Here is a 22,553-nt window from a genome sequence, read left to right as displayed (position 1 = left end):
CACCACTTTGAACTTGAACTTGTGTCTACTAAAGCACATAACATTATACTTGTCTCTGGACATGAGATTCAGAGTCGATGTAACTCTACATTTGTTCAGACCTGGTCCATTTACCCGTAATAAGTAAGAACAGGGACTCTTTTACTTACCAAGTTTAGCCGATCCATTCACAGACTTATTTGTAGCACATGCTTCAATGCGGAAACACTTTTGCTCTGAAATGTCCTCTTGAATAAACTTGTATCATTAAGCACACAATTTATATTATTTAATCTCAGTTTAATATCATTTAATACTTTGATTTTAAAAGATCGTTGAATATCCGTGCTGTTTCTCAGTCTTTTGTGTTATTTTTGTCTTACTTCTTCACTTTTAAGCCGCCATGTTTGTTGTGAAAAGGGCCCTTGTTTTAATCTTGTCGATCTGTGATATTTTATTCTTTTTCCTCGTAAGCAGCCATGTTTGTTTAGATCCAAAACATGCGTGTCCCTGATTGGCTAATCCACCTGTCAATCATGCCCATCTGAACTCACAGAGATGAAAAACTTGGCTGATATACATGTGTCTAGCGCGCTTGCCTCACAGCAAGAAGTTTGCAGGTTCGACTCCTGGGCCAATCTGTGTGGAGCTTTTCTGTGGTGAGTTTGCATGTTCTCCCAGTGTCTTGGTGGGTTTACAGCAGGAACTCTGGTTTCCTCCATCAACTCAAAACATGCAGGTCAAATCCTCCAACTTCAGTCGTCCTGACCAAGCCTGGCACAAAGATCTGGAGATGGGTCACCTGCACGCCGCGCCCACTGGCATTGAAACATGTGTCAAATGTGGACAATAAAGTACCTTAACTTACTTTCCCAGACAACGAAAAATGTTCAGTCTCTGGAACCTTTCAGCAGATGATGAGCAAGGTTCAAAGTCAACAAAGTTACCAAACCACAGCATCTTTCACCAGGAGTGAAATAAGAGTGGAATCTGTTCTATCAAACATCGGTCGAGCAGTTCAGTCTATGGAGGTTTGATGTTCTCCATTGGCACTGCGTCGTTCTCCATTGGCACTGCGTCGTTCTCCATTGGCACTGCGTCGTTCTCCATTGGCACTGCGTCGTTCTCTGGAGGTTTGATGTTCTCCATTGGCACTGCGTCGTTCTCCATTGGCACTGCGTCGTTCTCTGGAGGTTTGATGTTCTCCATTGGCACTGCGTTGTTCTCTGGAGGTTTGATGTTCTCCATTGGCACTGCGTCGTTCTCCATTGGCACTGCGTTGTTCTCTGGAGGTTTGATGTTCTCCATTGGCACTGCGTTGTTCTCTGGAGGTTTGATGTTCTCCATTGGCACTGCGTTGTTCTCCATTGGCACTGGGTCATTCTCCATTGGCACTGCGTCGTTCTCTGGAGGTTTGATGTTCTCCATTGGCACTGCGTCGTTCTCCATTAGCACTGCGTCGTTCTCTGGCGGTTTGATGTTCTCCATTGGCACTGCGTCATTCTCCATTGGCACTGGGTCATTCTCCATTGGCACTGCGTCGTTCTCTGGCGGTTTGATGTTCTCCATTGGCACTGCGTCATTCTCCATTGGCACTGGGTCATTCTCCATTGGCACTGCGTCGTTCTCCTCTGGCTTCTTCTGAGGCTTGTTGTCTTTGAGGATTTGAGCCGTGAGTCTGTTGTAAAACCAGCCCAGGTCCTGGGGGTCTTCGGGCCACTGCAGGTACCCTCGGGTCTGGGTGAAGGCTCGAATGGCATTGTGCCTCATGAGCTGGTAGTGAGCCACCTGTTACACAACAGATCAGACACAATACACTCTATTTTAATATGGAAACATAGATTCAACACAACTCTTACCATAAAGTATAGATATAATATAGATACATGTACCCAAATGACTCAAGTAAAAGTAGAAATGTCAGTTTTAGCACCTGTTTAAGAATAAAACGTAAAAGTATTTCAAACAGATTTAAGTGCTTTTGAGAGGGAACCAGACCAGAGCAGACCCTGGTCAACAAAGGTAAATTCAAATACATTTCTTAATTTGTCTTGTTAATTTTATGTGTATATTTTTGTTTGGGCATTAATTCAAAACTTTACACAGAATGTCACCATGAATGTGCCAAAAAAAATTCAAAAATAAATATAATGAAAACTACTTTCTACTGTTCAGTCCAGTTAAAAATGTAGTGGAGTTAAAAGAAAAGATACTTGGTCTAAAATGTAGTGAAGTAAAAACAAAGGCCGTGGCTACAGAGCCGCGGCGCGGTCAAATGGCCCAGCAGTTTCAGGAGCCGCGGCACTGCCATATAGCCTCATGGCTAACCCTAACCCTAATCCTAACCTTAATCCTAACCTTAACTCTAACCTTAACCCTAACCTCATGGCTAATCCTAACCCTAACCCTAACCCTAACCTTAACTCTAACCTTAACCCTAACCTCATGGCTAATCCTAACCCTAACCCTAACCTTAACTCTAACCTTAACTCTAACCTTAACCCTAACCTCATGGCTAATCCTAACCCTAACCCTAACCTTAACTCTAACCTTAACCCTAACCTCATGGCTAATCCTAATCCTAGCCTTAACCCTAACCTTAACCTTAACCCTAACCCTAACCTTAACTCTAACCTTAACCCTAACCTCATGGCTAATCCTAATCCTAACCCTAGCCTTAACCCTAACCCTAACCTTAACCCTAACCCTAACCTTAACCCTAACCCTAACCTTAACCCTAACCCAAACCTTAACCCTAACCCTAACCTAACCCTAACCCTAACCTAACCCTAACCCTAACCTAACCCTAACCCTAACCTTAACCCTAACCCTAACCTAACCTAACCTTAACCCTAACCCTAACCTAACCCTAACCTTAACCTTAACCCTAACCTAACCTAACCTTAACCCTAACCTTAACCTAACCCTAACCCTAACCTAACCCTAACCCTAACCTTAACCCTAACCCTAACTTTACCCTAACCCTAACCTTAACCTTAACCCTAACCCTAACCTTAACCTTAACCTTAACCCTAACCTTAACCCTAACCCTAACCTTAACCCTAACCCTAACCTTAACCTTAACCCTAACCCTAAACTTAACCCTAACCCTAACCTAACCCTAACCTTAACCCTAACCCTAACCTAACCTTAACCCTAACCCTAACCCTAACCTTAACCCTAACCTTAACCCGGCGCGGTCTAAAACGGCGCGGTGAAATAGCGCAGCAGTTTCAGGAGCCGCGGCACAAAATAACGGCTCTGTAGAAAGTCCCTTAAATAAAATAGTGACCTGAACATCTGCAGAAATGTATTTACATGTCAACTGTGCAACACAAATTGGTGTTGTAAAAAGTATTACGTCCTTATGGTTTGATTTTTTGGAACGCTCATGGTGACATCTATTCCTGTCTAAGTTCATCGTGTCCCATCTTTAAAAACAACACTATAGTCTGATTAAAAACATGTATTTATTTAAAAGTACACTTTAAGCATCTAAGTGAACAACAAAACTGGTCATCTTCTGGAGGTGGCAACGTACTACATTAAACCTACACTTTTGAACCTTCTCCCAGGAGCTGGATACGTTTTCTCACTGAACCAACACAAAAAACAAGCTAGTCTAGATTTTGGCTAAAAAGTGAATCACTTAAAGCAGAACATGTTTGAGCCTGTATTTATTATCGCTTTAGTTAAATCTTTTGTTTGTGTGCGTCTTCACAGCACGTGGAGCGGTTCATTGCAGAAATGTGTTTATGTTTTTTACGGTTTCATGTTTATGTGATTAGAGAGAAATCTGCATAAATGTCATGACCTCTGGGGCTTTACTACACGTGAGTTGTTTGCCCTGTAAAAGTAACATTGTACTTTTGAGCTGTCACTCACCCTCCCCACCACGATCATGATGAGCACGTCAGAGAGCTCCTCCAGTTTACGGCCCTGAGCCAGAGTGAAGGCCTCCAGACACCAACCGTCTGCACAGACACACTGTCACCCTCACACCACACACAACACTATCAACACTTAGTTAGTTAGTTGTTAGTTGTTAGTTGTTAGTTGTTAGTTAGTTAGTTAGTTGTAAGACATTCAATTAAGACTTTCCATTTTAAAGATCATATGACAGGCTAAACTATGTATTTCACTAAGACTCAGTAGTGGGAAGTAAAGTACAAACGTAAAAGTACAGTCCTTAAAGTAACATTTTTAACTATCTGTACATGACTGAAGTACATTTTACAGTGGGTACTTTTACTTCTCTACAATTCAGACCATGTATCTGTACTTTCAACTCCAATGAATGTCTGTAGTGGAAAGTAAAAGTGTATTTTCTTAAGGTTTCTTGCCTGTATTTTTGTGAGTTCTCAATGAGGAAAATTGCCTATAATGACCAACAATCCATAGAATTATTTATCATGATTAATAGTTCGCAACATAAAAAATAATTACTTTTAAACTATATTGTGAGTATATTTTTGCTCATGTATCTGCAAAGACAAAGTGAACATGATTACATTTTAGATTTTACCACATATTTGTAGTTTGGAGACGTTTACAATGTTACTTCCTGGTTGGACATGAGCAGCAGATGTTACCTAGCAACCTCACTTTAAACAAGGGCCAAAATCCATATAAATTACATTATGGTTATGATTTGACAATAAATAATACCTAAATAAACACTTTTATTTTGTTAAACGTTTGTTTAAACTGCCACTTGCCTGATGTAAAACTATGATAAATATTTACCACAGGAACTAAAGCACCAAACTAAGTAACAATTCTAAAATTTAACTGTAAATTTGTGTACATATTAAGCCTATTTTTTATATTTATTCTATCATTTTTTAAATCTGATATCTTATTGTTAAGACTTATTCATTGTTCATTGTTTTATTGTTTTGTGTTGCATCAATCAGACGATGTTTTTTAATTTTGTTCATTGGCAATAAACCGATTGTGATTCTGATTAAAGTATTTAAATAGGAAACAAGAAACACCAACTTCCCTATTTTCTCTTTTTGTCAGATTTCCGGGCCTCTGACAATTTACTGAATGTCTATCCTCACTCTTTGCCTCGTTAATTCAGTTCAGTAAACTTTAAGAGCGAAAGAGAGATGAGTGTCTTTGCCTTATGGGCGTTACCTTTGAGGAACTCTTTGGACACCACGCACACCGTCTTCCTGCTGCCCCAGATTGCGTCGCGGATGTTGATCAGGTGATCTTCTCCCGGCAGGAAATCCCTGGCCTCAAAACAGCACTTGAACAAGTTTTCCTCCGAGAATCCAGAGTCCAGTTTTTGGAGCAAAGCCACCTCCACCCATTTATAGTCAGCGTCACTGTAGCAGACAAACGCGTCATAGTGCAAGTTCTCCTGAGGTGCGGGCGGTTTTGGCCCTTCTAGAACACGACCGATCACCTTTTTGTAGAGGATGAAGATTTTCCCTCGCAAACGGGCGTAAACCAGCGAACCCAGCATCGTGCCGGCGACCGCCAGAGTGCAGAGGATGAACAAACCCAACCTGAGCTCCTGCGTGGCCTTCTCGTCGTCCTCCTCCTCGCACGGCTCTATGACGGCGGAATAGTTCAGCAAAGGGAGGTTTTGGAGCTGCAGCGGAAAAGTGCATCGCAACTCCTTTGTTGGACTGAGGAAAGTTACACTGGTGTTGTGCAGCCACCGCAGGAAGCCTTCCAGGTTGCAATCGCAGTAGAAATGATTCCCTGCCAGATCAATGTAAGCCAAATTTGGGAACGAGTCAGGATTCGGGGAGGCTAAGAAGTTGTTGGAGAGGTCAAGAATTTGCAGGGTACTTGGGAACGTGTCCGGCTGAAGGTGAGTGAGAGCGTTGGACGAGAGGTCTATTTCTGTCAGGGAATGGAGACCGTGGAAAATGCCGTGTGGGAGAAAAGCAATGGAGTTGTGTGTGAGATTGAGACCAAGAAGGCCGCTGAAACGATGGAAGACGTCCAGACACCAGCCCTCAGACCAAATGATCTGCAATGAGCTGTCGTGAACATCGAGCAACGTTAAGCTGTTGTTCGTGGACGTCTGTGGACTTTTGCACCATTTGATGAAGTTACCACCAAAGAGCAAGCTCGCCAGATCTGGAAAGTGTTCAACAATGGCAAAAAGATCATCCAAGAAATTCAATCTATTGTCTCCGACGTCTAGATACGTCATGTTCCGTCCGGCTAGCTCAGTGAGTCCCCATAGCGAAGGTAATCGGTTGTCACTCAAGAAAAGATAGAGGAGGTTTGGTAGATACGCAGTGGACGCCAAAGATCGTAATGAGTTTCCTCTTAGATCCAGCATCTTAAGAGATGGAAGACCGCTGAAAGCTCGGTGTCCCAAAGCACCAATGTGGTTAAAGGACAAATCCAGAACCCTCAAGTCTGTCAAATTGTCAAAAGTGTGACTGTCGATCTCTCCAATGAGATTAGAAGACAGGTTCAACATGCGCAAAGTGTTCTGAAGGCCGCTAAACGCATTGGGGTTTATCTGGTTGATCTTGTTGTTGGACACGTTGATAATTTTCGCATTGGTTAAAGGACTGAACACCGCCTCCTGCAGGGAAAAGATGTGATTCCCAGCCAGATCAAAGACTTGAACTGAACTGTTTCGGAGACCTTCAAACGTCTTCTTATCCGGATCTGGTAAATTTGTGAAGGAAAAGCCACTGCCCAGGCTCCCGGTGTAATGCAAGGATGCGATAGGAGTTCCATCAATAGCATTTAAGAAGAGCCGTAAACCGTTCATATCAAAACCTATCGAGGATAGTTCGAGAACATTAAAAGCCATGTTTCTAAATGGGTTTCCACACTGCTTCCAGTCAAAATCAGGTCTGAGCATGGTTCGGTCCAGCTTGTTGGAGTGTAAATTAAATCGCGTGAAATATTTCCCTTGAAAGCCGACGAGATCCTCTTCACACAATCTGTCAATTTGGTTTAGTTTAAGTTCAACCTCCGTTAACCTCCGCAGTTGTACGAAGAACTTTGCCGGTCGCAGTCTCACGATCTCGTTAAACGACAGGTCAAGTGTTCGGAGGGACCACAGCGGTTGCAAGTAGTTTCCTGACAATATGGAGTCTGTCAGCTTACAATAGACCAGATCTAGTTTCTGGAGACTGGACAGGCCGGCGAATGCTCTTGGCTCCAACACTAAAGAAGGGTTCGATCCCAGAATGAGAGTTTTCAGTCGCCGCTGTCTCAGAAAAGTGTTGTTTCGGATCACTAGCTGTACACTCTGTGCGCCCAGGTCTACGTGCTCCAACAGTCGCAGGCCTCGCAGTGACTCACTGTCCAGCTCTGCGATGTGGTTGTTGTCCAGGTACAGGTGCTCTGTGTCGCTCGGCAGGACGGGCACCTGGCTCAGACTCTCAAAACTGCATTTAGCAATCTTCCCGAACATCTCGCAGGGTCCAACGACTGACACCTGCAGGAAGACAATGCGTTCATCCATAAACGCACTGGATATCAATATCGCTCAGTCTGATGTTGAAAATGTTGCTGATATTTGGCACTGATATTTTCTCATGTTCATGTGTCTTCCTCAGTTTGTCCTCAGTGCCTCAGATTTAACTTTTTAAACAGAATAATCAGTTTAAATAGAAATAAGAGGCTAAAAAGATGCCTGTATGTTTACACAATCATGTCAGAAATGTTTTTAAATCCACAGTGCTGGAACGTAACTGAATATATGCACCAAAAATACACATTCTGAATACTAATTTAGAGTAGCTGTATTCGGGTGCATGTCCCGATCAAATAAACAGTAAATACATACCATATTTTCCGGTCTATAAGCCGCACCTTTTTTCATAGTTTTGATAGGTGCGACTTATACTTATATTTATACTTATATACTTATACTCCAGAGCGACTTAAATGTGATATAATTTGTTATTTTTACACTTGCAACAGCATTTCATACTCCAGTGCGAATTATATATGTTTTTTCTTCTCCATTATGCATTTTTTGGCTGGTACGACTTATACTCCGGTGCGACTTATCGTCCGAAAATACGGTAAATACATGTGTTTATTGCTGCGTCTTTACACTCACCTGTCCACACAAACTAAACATGGTCACAATGAGCCCCAGTGGCCCCATTCTGAGTCAGCGTGTCCAAACAGGCTAAAACAGAGAGCGCACAGCGTATTTACACAAACCAGAGCAGGTCATGGTCCACTGCCTCAATGCTACAAACTCATTAAATCCACAAGTTAATACTCCACTGGGTCTGCCACAACACAGGTCCTTATCTGTAACACACACGAAGGTATTGGCTGTTCAGATCAGGATCATGGTACGAATCACAACATGTTTTCTGTTAAATTCAAGTTTATTTTATCCAATTTGACTTTTTTCTATGTAACAGCCAGAATAGTGCTAATAATGCTACAAAAAAGGTCAGTAATGGATGACTTGATCAGTTTGTTTTAGTTTATTTAAAGGCAAAGTATGTAACTAACACAAAAGCGTAGCCTATTATTAATATTTTTTTTTTTTGATGGTTTTATATCACTAAGATGTATAAAACCTGTGTCCTTATTCTGAGTGGGCTGGCATCTCCACAGACATGACTTAGTTAGTTTAATACTTCTCAGTTACTGGCTGAACTTTAAATGCAATGAAATAAATGAGAGGCCGAGTCATTTTCATTTTCTTTTTCATACATATTTGTTGATAATTTAAAGAAAAGAAACTCAACTGAACTCTGAGAGGTTACTTTCTGCCAGTCTAAACATGTGGAACAATTACTGCTTCATATTTGTTTCATCTCTCAAGCTGCTACTTTTAAAATAAAAAACAACATATTGTATCTTTTCATGGCCTTGTTTGAGTCCATTTCTCTGAGCTCTAGTCCCTGATCACACTTAACTCCTGCATGTGTAAGTTGAACCATGCCATTGGGTCCAGGGCGCAAACCTCTTACCTGTGGCCGATGTCGGGTGCTCACACTCGGGCTGCGCCTGGTCCAAACTCCCGGTGGAAGGAGACATTTCTCAGCGGTGGAGCATAAACAGGAATCAGTTCTTTCACAATTTCCTCTTCATAACGTTGCCTCATGCTCCCCCTCCCTCATTGACTTAACTTCTTCTGTTCTCCACTACCTGTAATCCACATTCACTTCATTGACCTAACATGAAGTCGTACATAAGTTATATCCTAATGAATGTGCTGCATAATTTGAATTGTAGCATTTCTTATCACCGATGCTTAAAATAGACCTGATATCAAAGATGAACTATAGCCTACTGCAGACTGCGGAAGTTGTCGTTTCCTTTTTTGTCCACACGAGGGCAGCATTTGTCATTTGAAAAAGCTGCACAGAACTCAAAAGCCATTTGTAAATCATTTTATTAGAGAAAAAATAAAACAGAACTTTTGCCCTTTCCTTACATAATAAGACCCAGGTGCTTTTGTATCCCATGGTAACGGAGAAAACATGCTATTTTCTTGTGTGATGTGGGCGCTCTTAATACAAATACATTCTTCATTGCTTTATTCATTCCGGGGCACGAGCTTTATTATTAGAGTTATTTATGAATTTGTCTCTTTGACCATTGTAGTTAGAGCGCTCGTCCAACAATGCAGTGTTTGGCAGTTCAAAACCTGATGATATGTCATTGTGTCCTTGGGCAAGACACTTTAGTGACATTGTCTAGCGTAAATGTGGTGGTCAGAAAGCCTCACATTAGTCTGTATCCTCACATGAGTCTGTATCCCAGATATTGGGATAGACAGACTTATATAAAAATCAGTGGTATCCCCCATCACTAACCAATACTAAAACTCGTATAAAAATAGATGCTGATTTGAACAAGTATCTTTAAAAATAGAAATAAATCACGTGACCATGACAAAATGTGCATCGTATCATGTATCAAGCCCATTACTTCAAGTTTGAAATGTTAGTATCGGGACAACACTACAGAAGTAGCTTTGAGTATCTTGAACTGCACTGTATATATATATATATATAATTACTTACATACTGTATGTAAAGTTAACTGCAGTGGTCACATCAAATACATTCAGATGTCAAGATTACCAAAATGTAAATTCGAGGCCCTCTCTTTATAAAAGTCTTTGTCACAGTATAATCTCATCAGTAACAAGCCACCAAAAGGTGCTTAAAAAACTAGACAAACTTTTCAAAATCATCATGTATATAGTATACAATACATTTATGCCATCCACACATCGTTCCAAAAGTAATAGAGTAATGACAGTCATTTACCAGAAATTATGCCCAAAAGTTGTGTATTTTCGCTGTCAAAATGAGTAAAAAATGGTTCATAAAGAACAATAAAGAGTCATCGTCATTGACATGTTTTTGAAAATACTGAGATCAATCGTGTTGCACATGGTCCTTCACCCTGACTTAGTCCTCGCTCAGACTTGGTTTGTGCTGCTTCTGGTGATCGGGTAATACTGTTTTTGCCTTTGCATTCATGGTAAACATTATAGAAAGATAGTGAGGCTATGACCTCTTTGACCTCTACATTGCCTTGTCAGTCATGTGATCATTTACCAAATCAAATCAGTTCTGATCAAACACTAAGTATTTTTTGCTGGGAACTCAAGAAAACTATTAAATTTGCTTATAAGAAAGAACTCTTTGTGCCATGTTTTAGCAGCTCCTGCTTCTGGAGGTTCTGCTCATAAACAGTTCGACACAAACAGTTCGACAGCACATCAAGCAGAAACAGAAACACAGAAACGTCTTCAAACGTTCTGCTTTTTACGAGGTGGTTTCTGTGGTCACCTGCTGGAGACTCTATGCCTCTGGGCCCTCAGGAGCTTTGAACGCCACTGGACTTTCTGCTTTCACTTTACCGCACAATATGTGGTGTATAAGGAACGCAGCTAGTAGAATAAAGAAAGCAGTGCATATTATGATCCCTGCTAGGCCCCCGGCGCTCACAGCTGAGGGCCTGTGTGTGGGAGCTACAGTGACGACCTCCATGATCTCCGTAACCGTCGTGTCCTCAGTATTCTCGTCAGCTCCTTTCACACAGTCGGATCCGTCCACCAGTGTGAACCCTCGATCGCAAAAGCACATGTAGCTCCCGTACAAGTTCTCGCAGTGTTGCTCACAGTAGGTGTAGGACTCGCATTCATCCAGGTCCACACAAACCCACGGCGCTCCTTCTCTCTCGTCCAACATGTATCCATCAGGGCAGAAGCACTGGAATTTATTATTAGGGTCACATTCGGCGAGACACTCCTCCTTTCCACAGTGTCGCTTACATTTATCCGTAGAGCTGGGGTCCACCTTGTAGCCTTCATAGCACGAACAGTCATATCCACCTGGTTTGTTTTTGCACATGTGCTCGCAAGGGGCAGAGGCGCACTCATCAGTGTCCACGCACGTCCCCCCGTTGAGCTTATATCCATCTTTGCAAACGCATTGAAAGTCACCGTGAACGTTGACGCACTTCTCTTCATCCCCCGGGCAGAACCTTTCATCCAAACACTCGTCGAAATCCCTGCAAGACTTCATATCGTCGCCCAAAACGAAACCCTCACTGCAAGTGCATAAGAACGAATCGAGATGTTTGTAACAGGCGTGTTCGCAATTCAGCTGCAAGCACGGGTCGTCGATCGAGACTTCGCAAGTCCGATCGTTTGCAGGATTGACGGTGTTGCCAGGCGGGCAGAAGCACACAGGGCGGTTCTCTGGATTCGTGGTGCACTTATGTTCGCAGCCTCCTCGCTGGATCTCGCAGCTCCACGGCGCTTTCATCCACAGTTTGGACGCACACACTCGTTTGATCTCATCTGGGTGTTCGGCGATAGTGCCCGCCGGCAAAGTCGCAGCATCGTCGACTGTGAAACCAAACGGTGTGGTGTAAACGACTTTAGTGTTTTTCAAGCCGGGGCACATGTCCTGGAAAGAGTACTCGCAGAGAAAGCCACTTTTGGGAGTTTCACATGAGTCTTCGTGCCACTGGAACTTGTCGTCGTTGGGTATAAAGATACAGCGAGGAGAAGGGGAGGAGCAGGGGGTCGAAGCTTCTGCCCAGTTAAGAAAGTTACTGGTTGTGTCTGTAGTGACCCACTGGTAGCCCCTTAGATCTGCAGTGGGGTCCGGACAACCTGCAACAAGACGTAACAAAGTGCAGGTGAAGTGGATATTGCCATTTCAGGATGATCTTTGAGTAAAAGCGTCAGGGACACAGCGGAGCAGGCAGTGACCGGGCTGCGAGAGCTCGAACACAGAGAGAACCAGTCGGGATTCCAGGCTACAAGCTTTGCCATCACATTCTAAATACGTTATACTTAAATATGAAGAGTTATATCACTGCAAGTAAAGGCATTGTTTTAACTTCCACGTGGTTCATTTACCCAACTTTATTACAAGCATTCTCATTAGAAGTTAAAAAGCAAGTGGAGCAAAGACACATTTTTGGGAATTTATAGTAGGCTGTACTATTTCAAAGTACCGTATTGAAAGAACTGTGGTAAGTATCTGGTATGTTAAAGGCGCAATGGACTATTTTTCGGCGATTTGAGAACTCAGGCGGAAGTGCGCATGCGCACACCCCCGTGTGGACTGATACATCACACACGTGCGTTTGTTTATTAGCGCAAAAGATCGCATCGCATCTCTCGTCTCCCGTAGATTTCCGTCTACTTCTGAGTCAGCTCGAACTGTCTTTCTCCGTCTTCATTTTGCCCCGTACACTGAGGGAACTATATTATGATAGATCCATGCGCTTAGGCACACGTAAATGTGGGACGAGCCGCAGGCGGCTGCAGGTGAGTGATAGGTGCGTTTTATGATTGATACGTGGCAGGACAAATCGGCAGTCCACGCCACGAGGAAATAAGACTCAGATTTGGGCCAAAAAAATCGTCCATTCAACTTTTAACGTAACATATTAACAGTTATTCAGATAACTATAGCATAAAGAACATGCTAACACGTTTACCAAAGCATCAGTTTTACCCCAAATCACTAAATCCATAGAATTCTCCCTCTGTGTCACTTCTAAACAACTCCACAAACTCCGGAGGTAGAGGAAGTGCAGATTCTAGACTCTAGAGCGCCCTCTTGCAGTTGCCAGTGTGAAAATAACCAATAATATCACATATAGTCGCTCTGGAGTATAAGTCGGCCAAAACTATGAAAAACGACTTATAGTCCGGAAAATACGGTAAAATTGAAGATACCAATCCAAATGAACCCTGAAAGGAAAGTTCATTATTTATTTATTTCATTTATTTTTCCTTTTTCTGTCTGTTGTTATCCTGTTGGTATGTGCCGTAGAAGATGAGAAAAGCAGTCAACTGGACAAGGATTTCAGACCTGATTTCCTTGAATATAATATATTTGAAATCCTTAGTTGTCTTTAATCAGTTCCTCAGAAGACCACATGACAGCAGCATGAAGTCAGCAGCACTGCAATTGTCTGACTTGTGATTTTGTTTAAATGTAATGATCAAATAACCTTTGTCAGATGTAGATAATGTGCGGATGACTCTGCAGCCAGCACAGCTTCAGACACAGATATAATTGTAATACAATGGGGAAATTCCTTTGTTGCAACACAAAGTAGGCATAGAAGTAAATAATAATAAAAAACAGATAACTTATAAAAAACACTCTTATAGAAAAGCTCTTATAAAACTCTCTTAAACTAAAAATAATAATAACAATAGTAACACTTATTTACAGCTGTTATATGGATTATGACATTATGCCAAAGTATTGCACATGAATATGACAGTATGTAGTAGTAGTAGTAGTAAGATAAGATAAGCCTTTATTGTCCACACATGGGGAAATTTCATCCCATACCATAGTAGTAATACTAGTAGTAGTAATAGTAATAGTATTCACCTAATGCTACAGGTTGTTATACTCTATGATATTATTTTCAGTTACATTATTCACTAATGTTGGTGCATTTGAGGACTTAGCTTGGCACCTTAAGTCCCTTAAAGTGCCCTCACTAGTCGTTCCTTCTTGCTTGGACAGCACAGTGACATTCAGCTCCTCTTACATGATCTTAACACACTTGCACCCACCTTTCAGGAGGTATAATCCAATCCAATGCAGCCCGCTGGTGTTCCCCAGTAATAAGGACAGACTGTCATGATGCACAGAGGAGCGCACTGTCATGAGGTGTCCATGGAGCTGGCTACAGATGTCCTGTGCTCCCTTGAAGTCAGTTTCTGTCTCAAATAGGGCAAAACATATGCTCCCAATGCAGTAACCTCCAGTGGGCTGTGTCCCCCAGGCCACCCCCGAGAGCACCCAAAGGAGAAGCAGCAGAACATCCCTCATCTTCTGAGCGGTTTGAGCGTGGCTAGTTGCCCCAGCGGTTATAAGTGTCTGACTCCATGTTGACGAGGCTCTGAGGAGGAAGGAAGTTTGTCCTAATCAGCTCTTTGACTGTCCACAGCTCCACTCTGAAGAGCACAAAAAGTGACGAGAGTCAGAGAGGGAGAGAGAGAGGCACATTCCCAAAGCCCCCTCCCCACTCTCTAGCTCCTCCTCGCTTTAAAACTGCCCTCCAACTCTGAGAAAACAAACTGGGGACACTCTTAAAGGGGAAAATACAGAGTGATCCCCTAAATCTCTGCTTCAAGTTGTAAGCTTTTTTATGGTCAAACCCATCTCAGTCATCTCTTTGCACGTCATAGAAACATGATAAATGGTAAAGCTATAACACAAACTCAGTCTACTCAGCTCGGAGAACATGATACTCACATCTCTGTCCGCTGTACAAAGTCCTTCATGGTCTGTCATCTCCACCTCTCAGTCAGTTTATCAGCATCAGAAGCATGAGCCACAGCAGACCCAGAGGACAGTGAGAGGGGACTGCATTGTCCCCTTCAGGACAAGAACATTCTGTCCACGCTGCCTCTGACTGAACCTCACACCCTCAACTATCACAACTGCAAAACTCCTATCACACCTTCAAAATATGGCTCATTACAAACCAGGTCTGTCAACAGTAACTCCACCTGCTCTTTCTGCTGCCCCCTGCAGGCCACATGTACTCGTGTGTGTCTGTGTGTGTTGTTTTCTGGAGTGTGTGTATCTGCTTGTGTGTGTGTCTGCTGGTCTGCACCCGGGGGATTGATCTGTCTCTGTCTTATAATGTAAATAGTGTATACATTTATAACTTCTATGTAAAATCCTTGCTTTTTTAATTGCCTGTTTTAGGCTGACTGTGACAGCTGTCATGGGACTACAGATGATTCTGGCATATTTACTGAAATGTATATTAATATGCACTGTCCAGGAAATAAATAATGATAGAAATAAAACTGCCCTCTTTATTGCTTACAGCGCGTGGGGACAATAGAGAGGAGTCACATCAAGCCCAAGCCAAAGTCCACTTAGACACAATCGCTGTTTTCCTCAGGAATTGAATAACTGGGCGAGGTTAGGGTCTTTAGTAAGTAAATTTAGTAAGTAAGTAAATTTTATTTGTATAGCACCTTTCACAGACAGAAGTCACAAAGTGCTTCACAAAACACAGAATAAAACGATAAAAACACAAAAAAGTTACAGTGAGCAATACATGTGCAACAATATACAGTAAAATCAGTCCGTAAAACAAGTGCAATTAAAAGGCTTGACTAAATAAAAAGGTTTTAAGCTGACCCTTAAAAGCAGTAACTGAGTCCAGTGACCGTAGGGAGAACGGAAGATCATTCCAGAGTCTGGGGGCAACAACAGTTTCTGATCCAAGGACCTTAGTGAGCGAGAGGGAGTGTACAGTGTGATCAGATCACTGATGTTCAGAGGGACCTGACCATTAAAGCTCTAAATGTCAGAACAAGGATTTTAAACTGTATCCGGTAGGAGACCGGCTCCAGTGAAGGGCTTTGAGAACGGGTGAAATGTGGGCCCTTCTATTTGTGCGGGTCAAGATCCTCGCTGCAGAGTTCTGGACCAGCTGCAGACGAGAGAGTTCCTTCTTGTTAAGACAGGAAAACAAACTGTTACAATAGTCCAAACGTGAAGACACAAATGCATGAATTATAAGTTCCAGGTCATTTTGAGACACCATTTTCCTGAGCTTAGAGATTTTCCTCAACTGAAAGAAACAGTTCCTCGTCAACAGCTTGGAGTGGTGCTCTAAAGACATGTCTTTGTCAAAGACAACACCCAAGTTTCTAAAACTTGGTTTTACAGTCTGGCCTAAAACACCCAAGTACTGGTTTATCCCTGGAATGACATCATCAGGGGCAATAATCAGAGTTTCTGTTTTGTCAGCGTTTAGCTGCAACGAGTTTTGACTCAGCCATTGTTTAATTTGCACTAAACAACTGACCAAGGAGTTCAGCTTCTGGATCTCAGAAGGTTTAATAGAGCAATAGAGCTGAATATCGTGAGCGAACAGGTGTTAGGACACATCACTAGCATCACTTGCAGCAACACTAAAGCTCCGACCGGATAAATATGAGGAAAACCAATGAAGAACTGACCCCGATAGTCCAATCAGGTCCCTCAGTCTGTTTAACAGGATATGATGGTCGACGGTGTCTAAGGCTGCAGACAGATCCAACAGAACTAGAACAGTGCATTTAAAGCACTTTTAGAACACTAAAACTCATCACCAGAGAATACAGGTCTATTCAAGCAGTAAACATTAAATTAAAGCCGCAGTAGCGGCGATGATGGCTCTCGCCTCCCGCGCGACCCCCTTTCCCCCCGTCCATGTATTCTGCTGCGTTTTGTGGCATACCAAACGACGCTCAGTAATTCACTGTTGATGATTGCGTAGTCTGCGATTCAAATATTAGTTTGTTCTGACAAATTGCAAGATCGTGCTGAACGCAGACCCCCCGCATTCCATTCCATGGAATGGCTCAAGCCAAATATAAGGACACTTAGCAGAATGTTAGTCATCTGAACTTTAAATTAAGTAAAATTTGAGTTACCGGTAGTTAAGTTAAGACAGCAAATTTATAAAACAAAAACTACGGCACAACAAATGAGTTCCATCTGGTCCAGAGTCTGACAAAAAGGTCATTTTTTAAATGAAATCAGAATGTCATTTTGTTCCATTTTTCAAATGTCAGTTATAATTGCCAGTCCTTGATGTAGGTGTAGTTTGACTCAACCATTTGATATAATGGCCTTCTTCCCTGCTGCAAGTACGATCCAAAGGTATCCACTTAATGTGTCCATGGTAGGACTTTTGAAGCCCAGATACATATTCTGAAGCGAGATGGTGATGTCAAAGACAGTCTGTAGCCCTTTATTGATCTCAGTTCAATATTTCTAAACATATGATTTTGTGGTCCTACATTAAGCTGTACATACATATCCTACTCCTCTACTAGAGAACTTGAGGAAACATGAAGTAGCTTGTGTCCATCTCATCATCTCGAGGTCAGTGCATACAATCAAAGTCCTGGTTAGGGTCAATATTTGTGCTCTGGAGTTCTTAAAGCTGCTGACTGGACTCTGCATGAACGTTATGACTCTGAGCAGGAGGAAACCCACACAATGCCACAGAGGAGGAGGGTGTGGCCATGTGGCAGGAATGTGCGCTCCATTTGTCTCATTCTGTTTTATTGTGCCCATGTTTAAATGGTGTATTGGGGAAATAACCTGGGATCAAAAAGGTACACGATGGTGCTGTAAAATGTCTGTCTGTAGTTTCTCCAAATGTGCATTTTCCAGAAAGTTATTTTTTTGGTTTATGTCCAGCAACATTAAACTGTGCTCCTGCTTCATATTTAAGAGTGGTGTCCTTTTTCAGACCAATATTCAATATCAATTATGATTAGAATTCAATAGGGTTGCACATTTGTTAAATATAAGAATCCCTCCAAGTTGCAAAGTCCCTTTTTAGAATCACAATCAGAATTCTGATTGCGATAAGAGATCTTTCTTCAAAGTCCTCGCCCTTCGAGGCAACTGCTGTTGTGATTTCGAGCATTACAAAGATAAATTGAATTGAAGTCCCTTATATTCACCAAACCAAAGCAAAATGTCCAACTTCTTGATGATATAACTCTTACCTACTTTTTCTCAGATAAACATGTAATGTTCTAGCAACAGTATGTAAGAAAAATAATGAAAATCAGAAATGCCATTCTTTGTTTATTTATTGTCTTCATTCCTGGTATGGTAGATTATGCAGACATAATGAGACCACTAGTTATGAACAGCAGCAGCACAGGTTTACATTCATGTGTAGTTTTAAGTCTATCAGCAGTGAAAGAAAAGAGCAGTGTGTTTATTACACCCCAAATACAGTCGTGTGTGTAACAGTGAAACACAAACCAGCTTCAGTGCACAGCATAAAACAATAAATCAGCATTTATGTAACAAGTTGTACAGACAAGTCAGAAGTAAGGTGCTCTTTATTGTCCACTATAGGGAAATATGTCCTCTGCATTTGACCCAACACCACAGAGTCTAACCTTAACTGGAGGATTTGACCTACTGCCCATGTTTTAGTTGATGGGGAAACCGGAGGAAACCCATCCAGACAGAAACATGTGACCTTCTTACTGTGAGGCTTTTTAATGCATTTTCATGTTTCAACTCAACACCACGTTCTTCAGCTTTTTAATGTATTTTCCTGTCCCTACATGACATGTGTCACTATAAATTCATCTTCAAGCGAACATTATGACACTGTATATTTTAAAATGCATTGTACCCTTTTATTTAGTGCGATCTTGACCCTTAGTGTATTTAGTAACTTCTGTTACTTTAGTCATCACAAATACAACAATAATATTAGCATGATGTAATATGCCTTTATCTGTTTTTTAGTTTGATTGCTTTTTCTCTTAATTTGAAATGCATCCAAAGTCTCTGAAAATGCAGCAGAACATAGGTCCATGGGTGGCACACCAGCCAGTGCTACAGTCTGTGGCAGTCGATCCTGCTCTGCCAGTCGTGGGACAACCTCTTATACGTTTCTGTGGAGACCTGCTGCAGAGTGAAAATTTCTATCTCTCGTTTGAAGGAGTAGAACTGAAGTGTGTTGCAGTGTGTGAACACTCTGTGGAGCAGATAGCAGAGCAGAACCGCACAGAGTAGTATAAACATCGTGATGCCCAGGATGCTGCCTGTCTTCACATAGGCTGGAAGCACTGTGGGGTGGACGGAGATGAGTGTGGGGTGCGCCTGACCCAGGACCTGGGGGGACTCAATGAGCACACACCTGTGTACGTCCTGCAGCTGAAAGCCTTCTTCACATTTACAGATGAACCCCCCAAAAGTGTTTTCACAGTCGTGATCACACTGTGCCTCCACTTCACACTCATCTATATCAGAGCACACTGTGTTGTTGTTGTCCCTCCGGTCCTGGATGTAGCCTTTGGGGCAATAGCACTGCTCTGGAGTCGGACATTTGGCGGGACAGTCCTGTTCAGAGCAGACCTCCTCACACTTGGTGGGATCCTCTGGGAGCACCCTGAAGCCATTTCTACATGTGCAGGCGAACGCGCCCTCTACTTCATCACAGAAGTGTTCACAGTCGAAACAGATGGAAGAGTCCACACAGACCCCACCCAACAGGTCGTAGTCCTCTTGACAAGTGCACTTGTAAGTGCCCTCCTCATTCTCGCACGCCTCACCTTGGCCAGAGCACAGAGTCCTGTCTTCTGAACACTCATCCACGTCCACGCAGAGGCCCCCAGGTCCCAGTCTGTACCCCTTTCGGCACATGCATGTCCACTCTTCGCCCTTTTTTTCGCACTCGTGCGTGCACTCGGCGCACGGGTCTTCTATGCAGGTGAAACTGTTGTGATGCAGAGACTGTCCCGCAAGGCACGAGCACGCATGCGGGGCTTCACACCCATGCTCGCACCCACCACTCATCACCTCGCAGCTCCAGGGCGCGCGCAGCCACTCCGTGCCCATGCATATGTGCTTAGAGATGGGAGGGTGGTCGGACTCACTCACCACAGCTAAGGTCCCTGGTGGGAACACAGTCTGTCCCTCAAAGCTCCACGCAGCGGTGTAGTTCACGTGCAGGCCGTCACTTGGCAGAGCCCGGCACGTTCCTGTGTATTGGCACATGAAGCCGTCCAGTGCGTCTGCGCACGTCCTGTTCTGAACATGGACTTGGTCCGAGGCCACGGCCGCAGCCGCGCACCCAAAGTCATTCAGTTTGACCCAAAAGTGTCCGTGCGGCAGCGCGGGCAGACTCCACCAGAGTCTCACGTCGTAGAGTCCACCCCCCGTGTCCATGCACCGTCCCGCAGCCGCAGAGGAGTCCGAAGATTCTAGGTAAAGTGCCCAGCACTTTGTGTCGTCGCAGAGTCCGCGCGGCGCTTCTCCAGCCGCGCACAAGAACATGACGCACAGCGGGACGCACAGCGGCAGCGCGCGCTTCGACAGCAGCATCATGTCTTCACTTAAAGTTTAGACTCAGTCCACGGCTCGTGCTGCATGTGGAGTCTCCATTTATAAGAGTTGTGCTGTGTGCGCCGAGGCTCGAGGAAGGAAGTTGCGTCCTGGGACAGGCCGGGATGTGAGCCCCTCTGATTGCTCAACCCCCGTGATACAGTTAACCACTGAATAGACTCCTGCTCTATGTTTTATTAAGGGATGGACAGAATACTCACCCACTCCTCACTCAGGCATTTCCTCTGCTTTACACCGAGTCAGAGGAGGGTCCCGCGCACGTCATAACACTTTGAAAGCAATTGATCTGAGTCTGTGATTTAGAAAGCCCATAAGAGTCAAAGGATTTAAACTATAAAAATGAATGTTTTGCGCAGATTTCTCCATCTGTTCCAGACTCTTCCAGTTTCCATCCCCAACCAGCTGTTTGATGAGTGGAATAAAGCAGTCTCAAGATTTGTATGGCAATGCAAGAAAAGCCTATAATTATCAAAAGAAAAAGGAGGCTGGGGTTTGCCTTGTCTGAAAATATACTTTATTTCAGCTCAAGAGTGTTGCTGCTGTGACCCAGAATATGAAGCTCAAGGGAAACATTCAGATGAATGTTGTGCCGGGGGTTCCTGTACAGGCCGCACTGACAGGTGAGAAACGATTGAGTCATCTGGAGATTCCATGGGTCTTTTACCAAAATTGTAAAAGATAATCACATGAAAAGCTTTGATGTTAAAATCATCCTTTAATTTGGAGAAACAGGACCTTTATAGGTATTTACAAATACCATTTTTTTAATTAACCCTATAAATCAGAATTTACAAAAGGAATAATATCTAAACTACATCAACACATGGGAAAGAGAAGGTAATTTTGTTTTAATGGACGGTAAGAAGTTGTTTGTATTTCCCAGGGGACGACTACAAAATCACATATTTGGAGGGAATTTTGTTGGGAAAATGTGTCACGTTATTTCATAACACCATGTCAAAGTGCCCATTACTCACAGGGAAATGCTGGAGACAAACATGGTGTTTTGGGCCTGTCATGCTGCTCAAAAATATTGGAATGAAATCAACAAGGAGAAACAGTGTATTTGACGTGACCATCCCTTTATATTTCAGAACTATGTACTTGGGCCTCAAAGCCCCTGTCATGGACGCAATAAATGAATATCTTTGGAATATAATTTTGGCAGCAGGAAAAAAAGGCCATCGTAAGGAAATGGATGACACAAACCACATCAACAATCAATGACTGAACTGACATAGTAACAGACATAAGACATTTTCAATTCTATTCAATTTGTTTTGTAGCGCCCAAAATCACAACAGCAGTGGCCTCTGAGGGCGATATATGGAGGAAATTACTTTCAAACTTAAATGAACACATTTGAAAAACTTTGGGCGAGATGGGACGTTTATGTTGCACTTGGTATGTCGTAACTTTATTTATGTTTAATCACATAATCATTATTATTTCTCATTACTTGTAGTTATTGCTTTATTGCTTTATTATTACTTTCTTTTGCTCTTAGGTCATGTCCCTGCTGTTGTGTTCTATGTGTCTGTAAAAAGAAAAGCTTGAAAATAAAATAAATAGTAATAATTAAAACAAATAACTATAGTTTAATTATCATATTGAATGAAACCCTCTGGTTTGAGACGTTGAGCTTACAACATATATAACAAATATATTTTATGTTTTTATTAATTGTATATGTTATGGGGCACCGTCTCTGGAGTGAGTCAGATCATTTAATCCGGATCAGTCCCTGCAAACACAAACACAAGGATATATTTAAAAAAAGAGACATACGTTTGTCAAATAAATTAAATACAAAAAATAAAAGATGCTGTTTAAACATACCACATTCTCCGACCGTCAATTTGGTACAATTTGCAATGTCTTATTTTCATTTTTTCTGTCAGAAAATCTTGCAACTGGTCCATAAGTTTGTGACAGACAATCAAAATATACATGTCCTAAAAATAACCTGGAAGCCTGAACATGGACTTCCTTGAGGACAATAATAGTATTCAATATTCACTTGTGAACTATGCAGTGCCGGAAGAGGAAGGTGGTCCGTTTGGTTCAGTGAAAACTGACTAAAGATTACGGGATGTGAGACGGATTCTTCCTGTTCTTCTTTGAGATGAAGAGCTGCTGGACAGTTTATAATGTTCACATTTCAATCCTCCACTTTGCTGAACTCAACAGGAGACACTTGCGACATGAGCA

General features: G+C 42.6%; 3 protein-coding genes across 3 annotated transcripts; all 3 read right to left on the bottom strand.

Annotated features, from left to right (window-relative positions):
• Window positions 1-324: 324 nt before the first annotated feature.
• LOC140359107 (toll-like receptor 5) lies at window positions 325-7,405 on the bottom strand. Its single transcript, XM_072443980.1, has 3 exons — window positions 5,122-7,405; window positions 3,865-3,953; window positions 325-1,767 (listed from the first exon to the last, which is right to left on the bottom strand). Exons 1-3 carry the CDS (start codon window positions 7,382-7,384, stop codon window positions 1,003-1,005), a joined length of 3,117 nt encoding a protein of 1,038 aa, XP_072300081.1. The 5' UTR covers window positions 7,385-7,405; the 3' UTR covers window positions 325-1,002.
• Window positions 7,406-9,319: 1,914 nt separating this feature from the next.
• Window positions 9,320-14,411, bottom strand: LOC140359257 (thrombomodulin-like). The gene is made up of 2 exons (XM_072444119.1): window positions 14,018-14,411; window positions 9,320-12,082 (listed from the first exon to the last, which is right to left on the bottom strand). Exons 1-2 carry the CDS (start codon window positions 14,274-14,276, stop codon window positions 10,761-10,763), a joined length of 1,581 nt encoding a protein of 526 aa, XP_072300220.1. The 5' UTR covers window positions 14,277-14,411; the 3' UTR covers window positions 9,320-10,760.
• A 4,077-nt stretch (window positions 14,412-18,488) lies between these two features.
• LOC140359287 (thrombomodulin-like) lies at window positions 18,489-20,407 on the bottom strand. Its single transcript, XM_072444149.1, has one exon. The coding sequence runs from the start codon at window positions 20,322-20,324 to the stop codon at window positions 18,831-18,833; it is 1,494 nt and encodes a 497-aa protein (XP_072300250.1). The 5' UTR covers window positions 20,325-20,407; the 3' UTR covers window positions 18,489-18,830.
• Window positions 20,408-22,553: the final 2,146 nt, after the last annotated feature.

This window comes from Eucyclogobius newberryi, unplaced genomic scaffold, assembly GCF_026437365.1.
Source record: "Eucyclogobius newberryi isolate DKJ021-1_F unplaced genomic scaffold, fEucNew1.0.hap1 SCAF_1, whole genome shotgun sequence".
Taxonomy (NCBI): Eukaryota; Metazoa; Chordata; class Actinopteri; order Gobiiformes; family Gobiidae; genus Eucyclogobius; species Eucyclogobius newberryi.
This window is presented reverse-complemented; position numbering and strand designations above follow the sequence as displayed.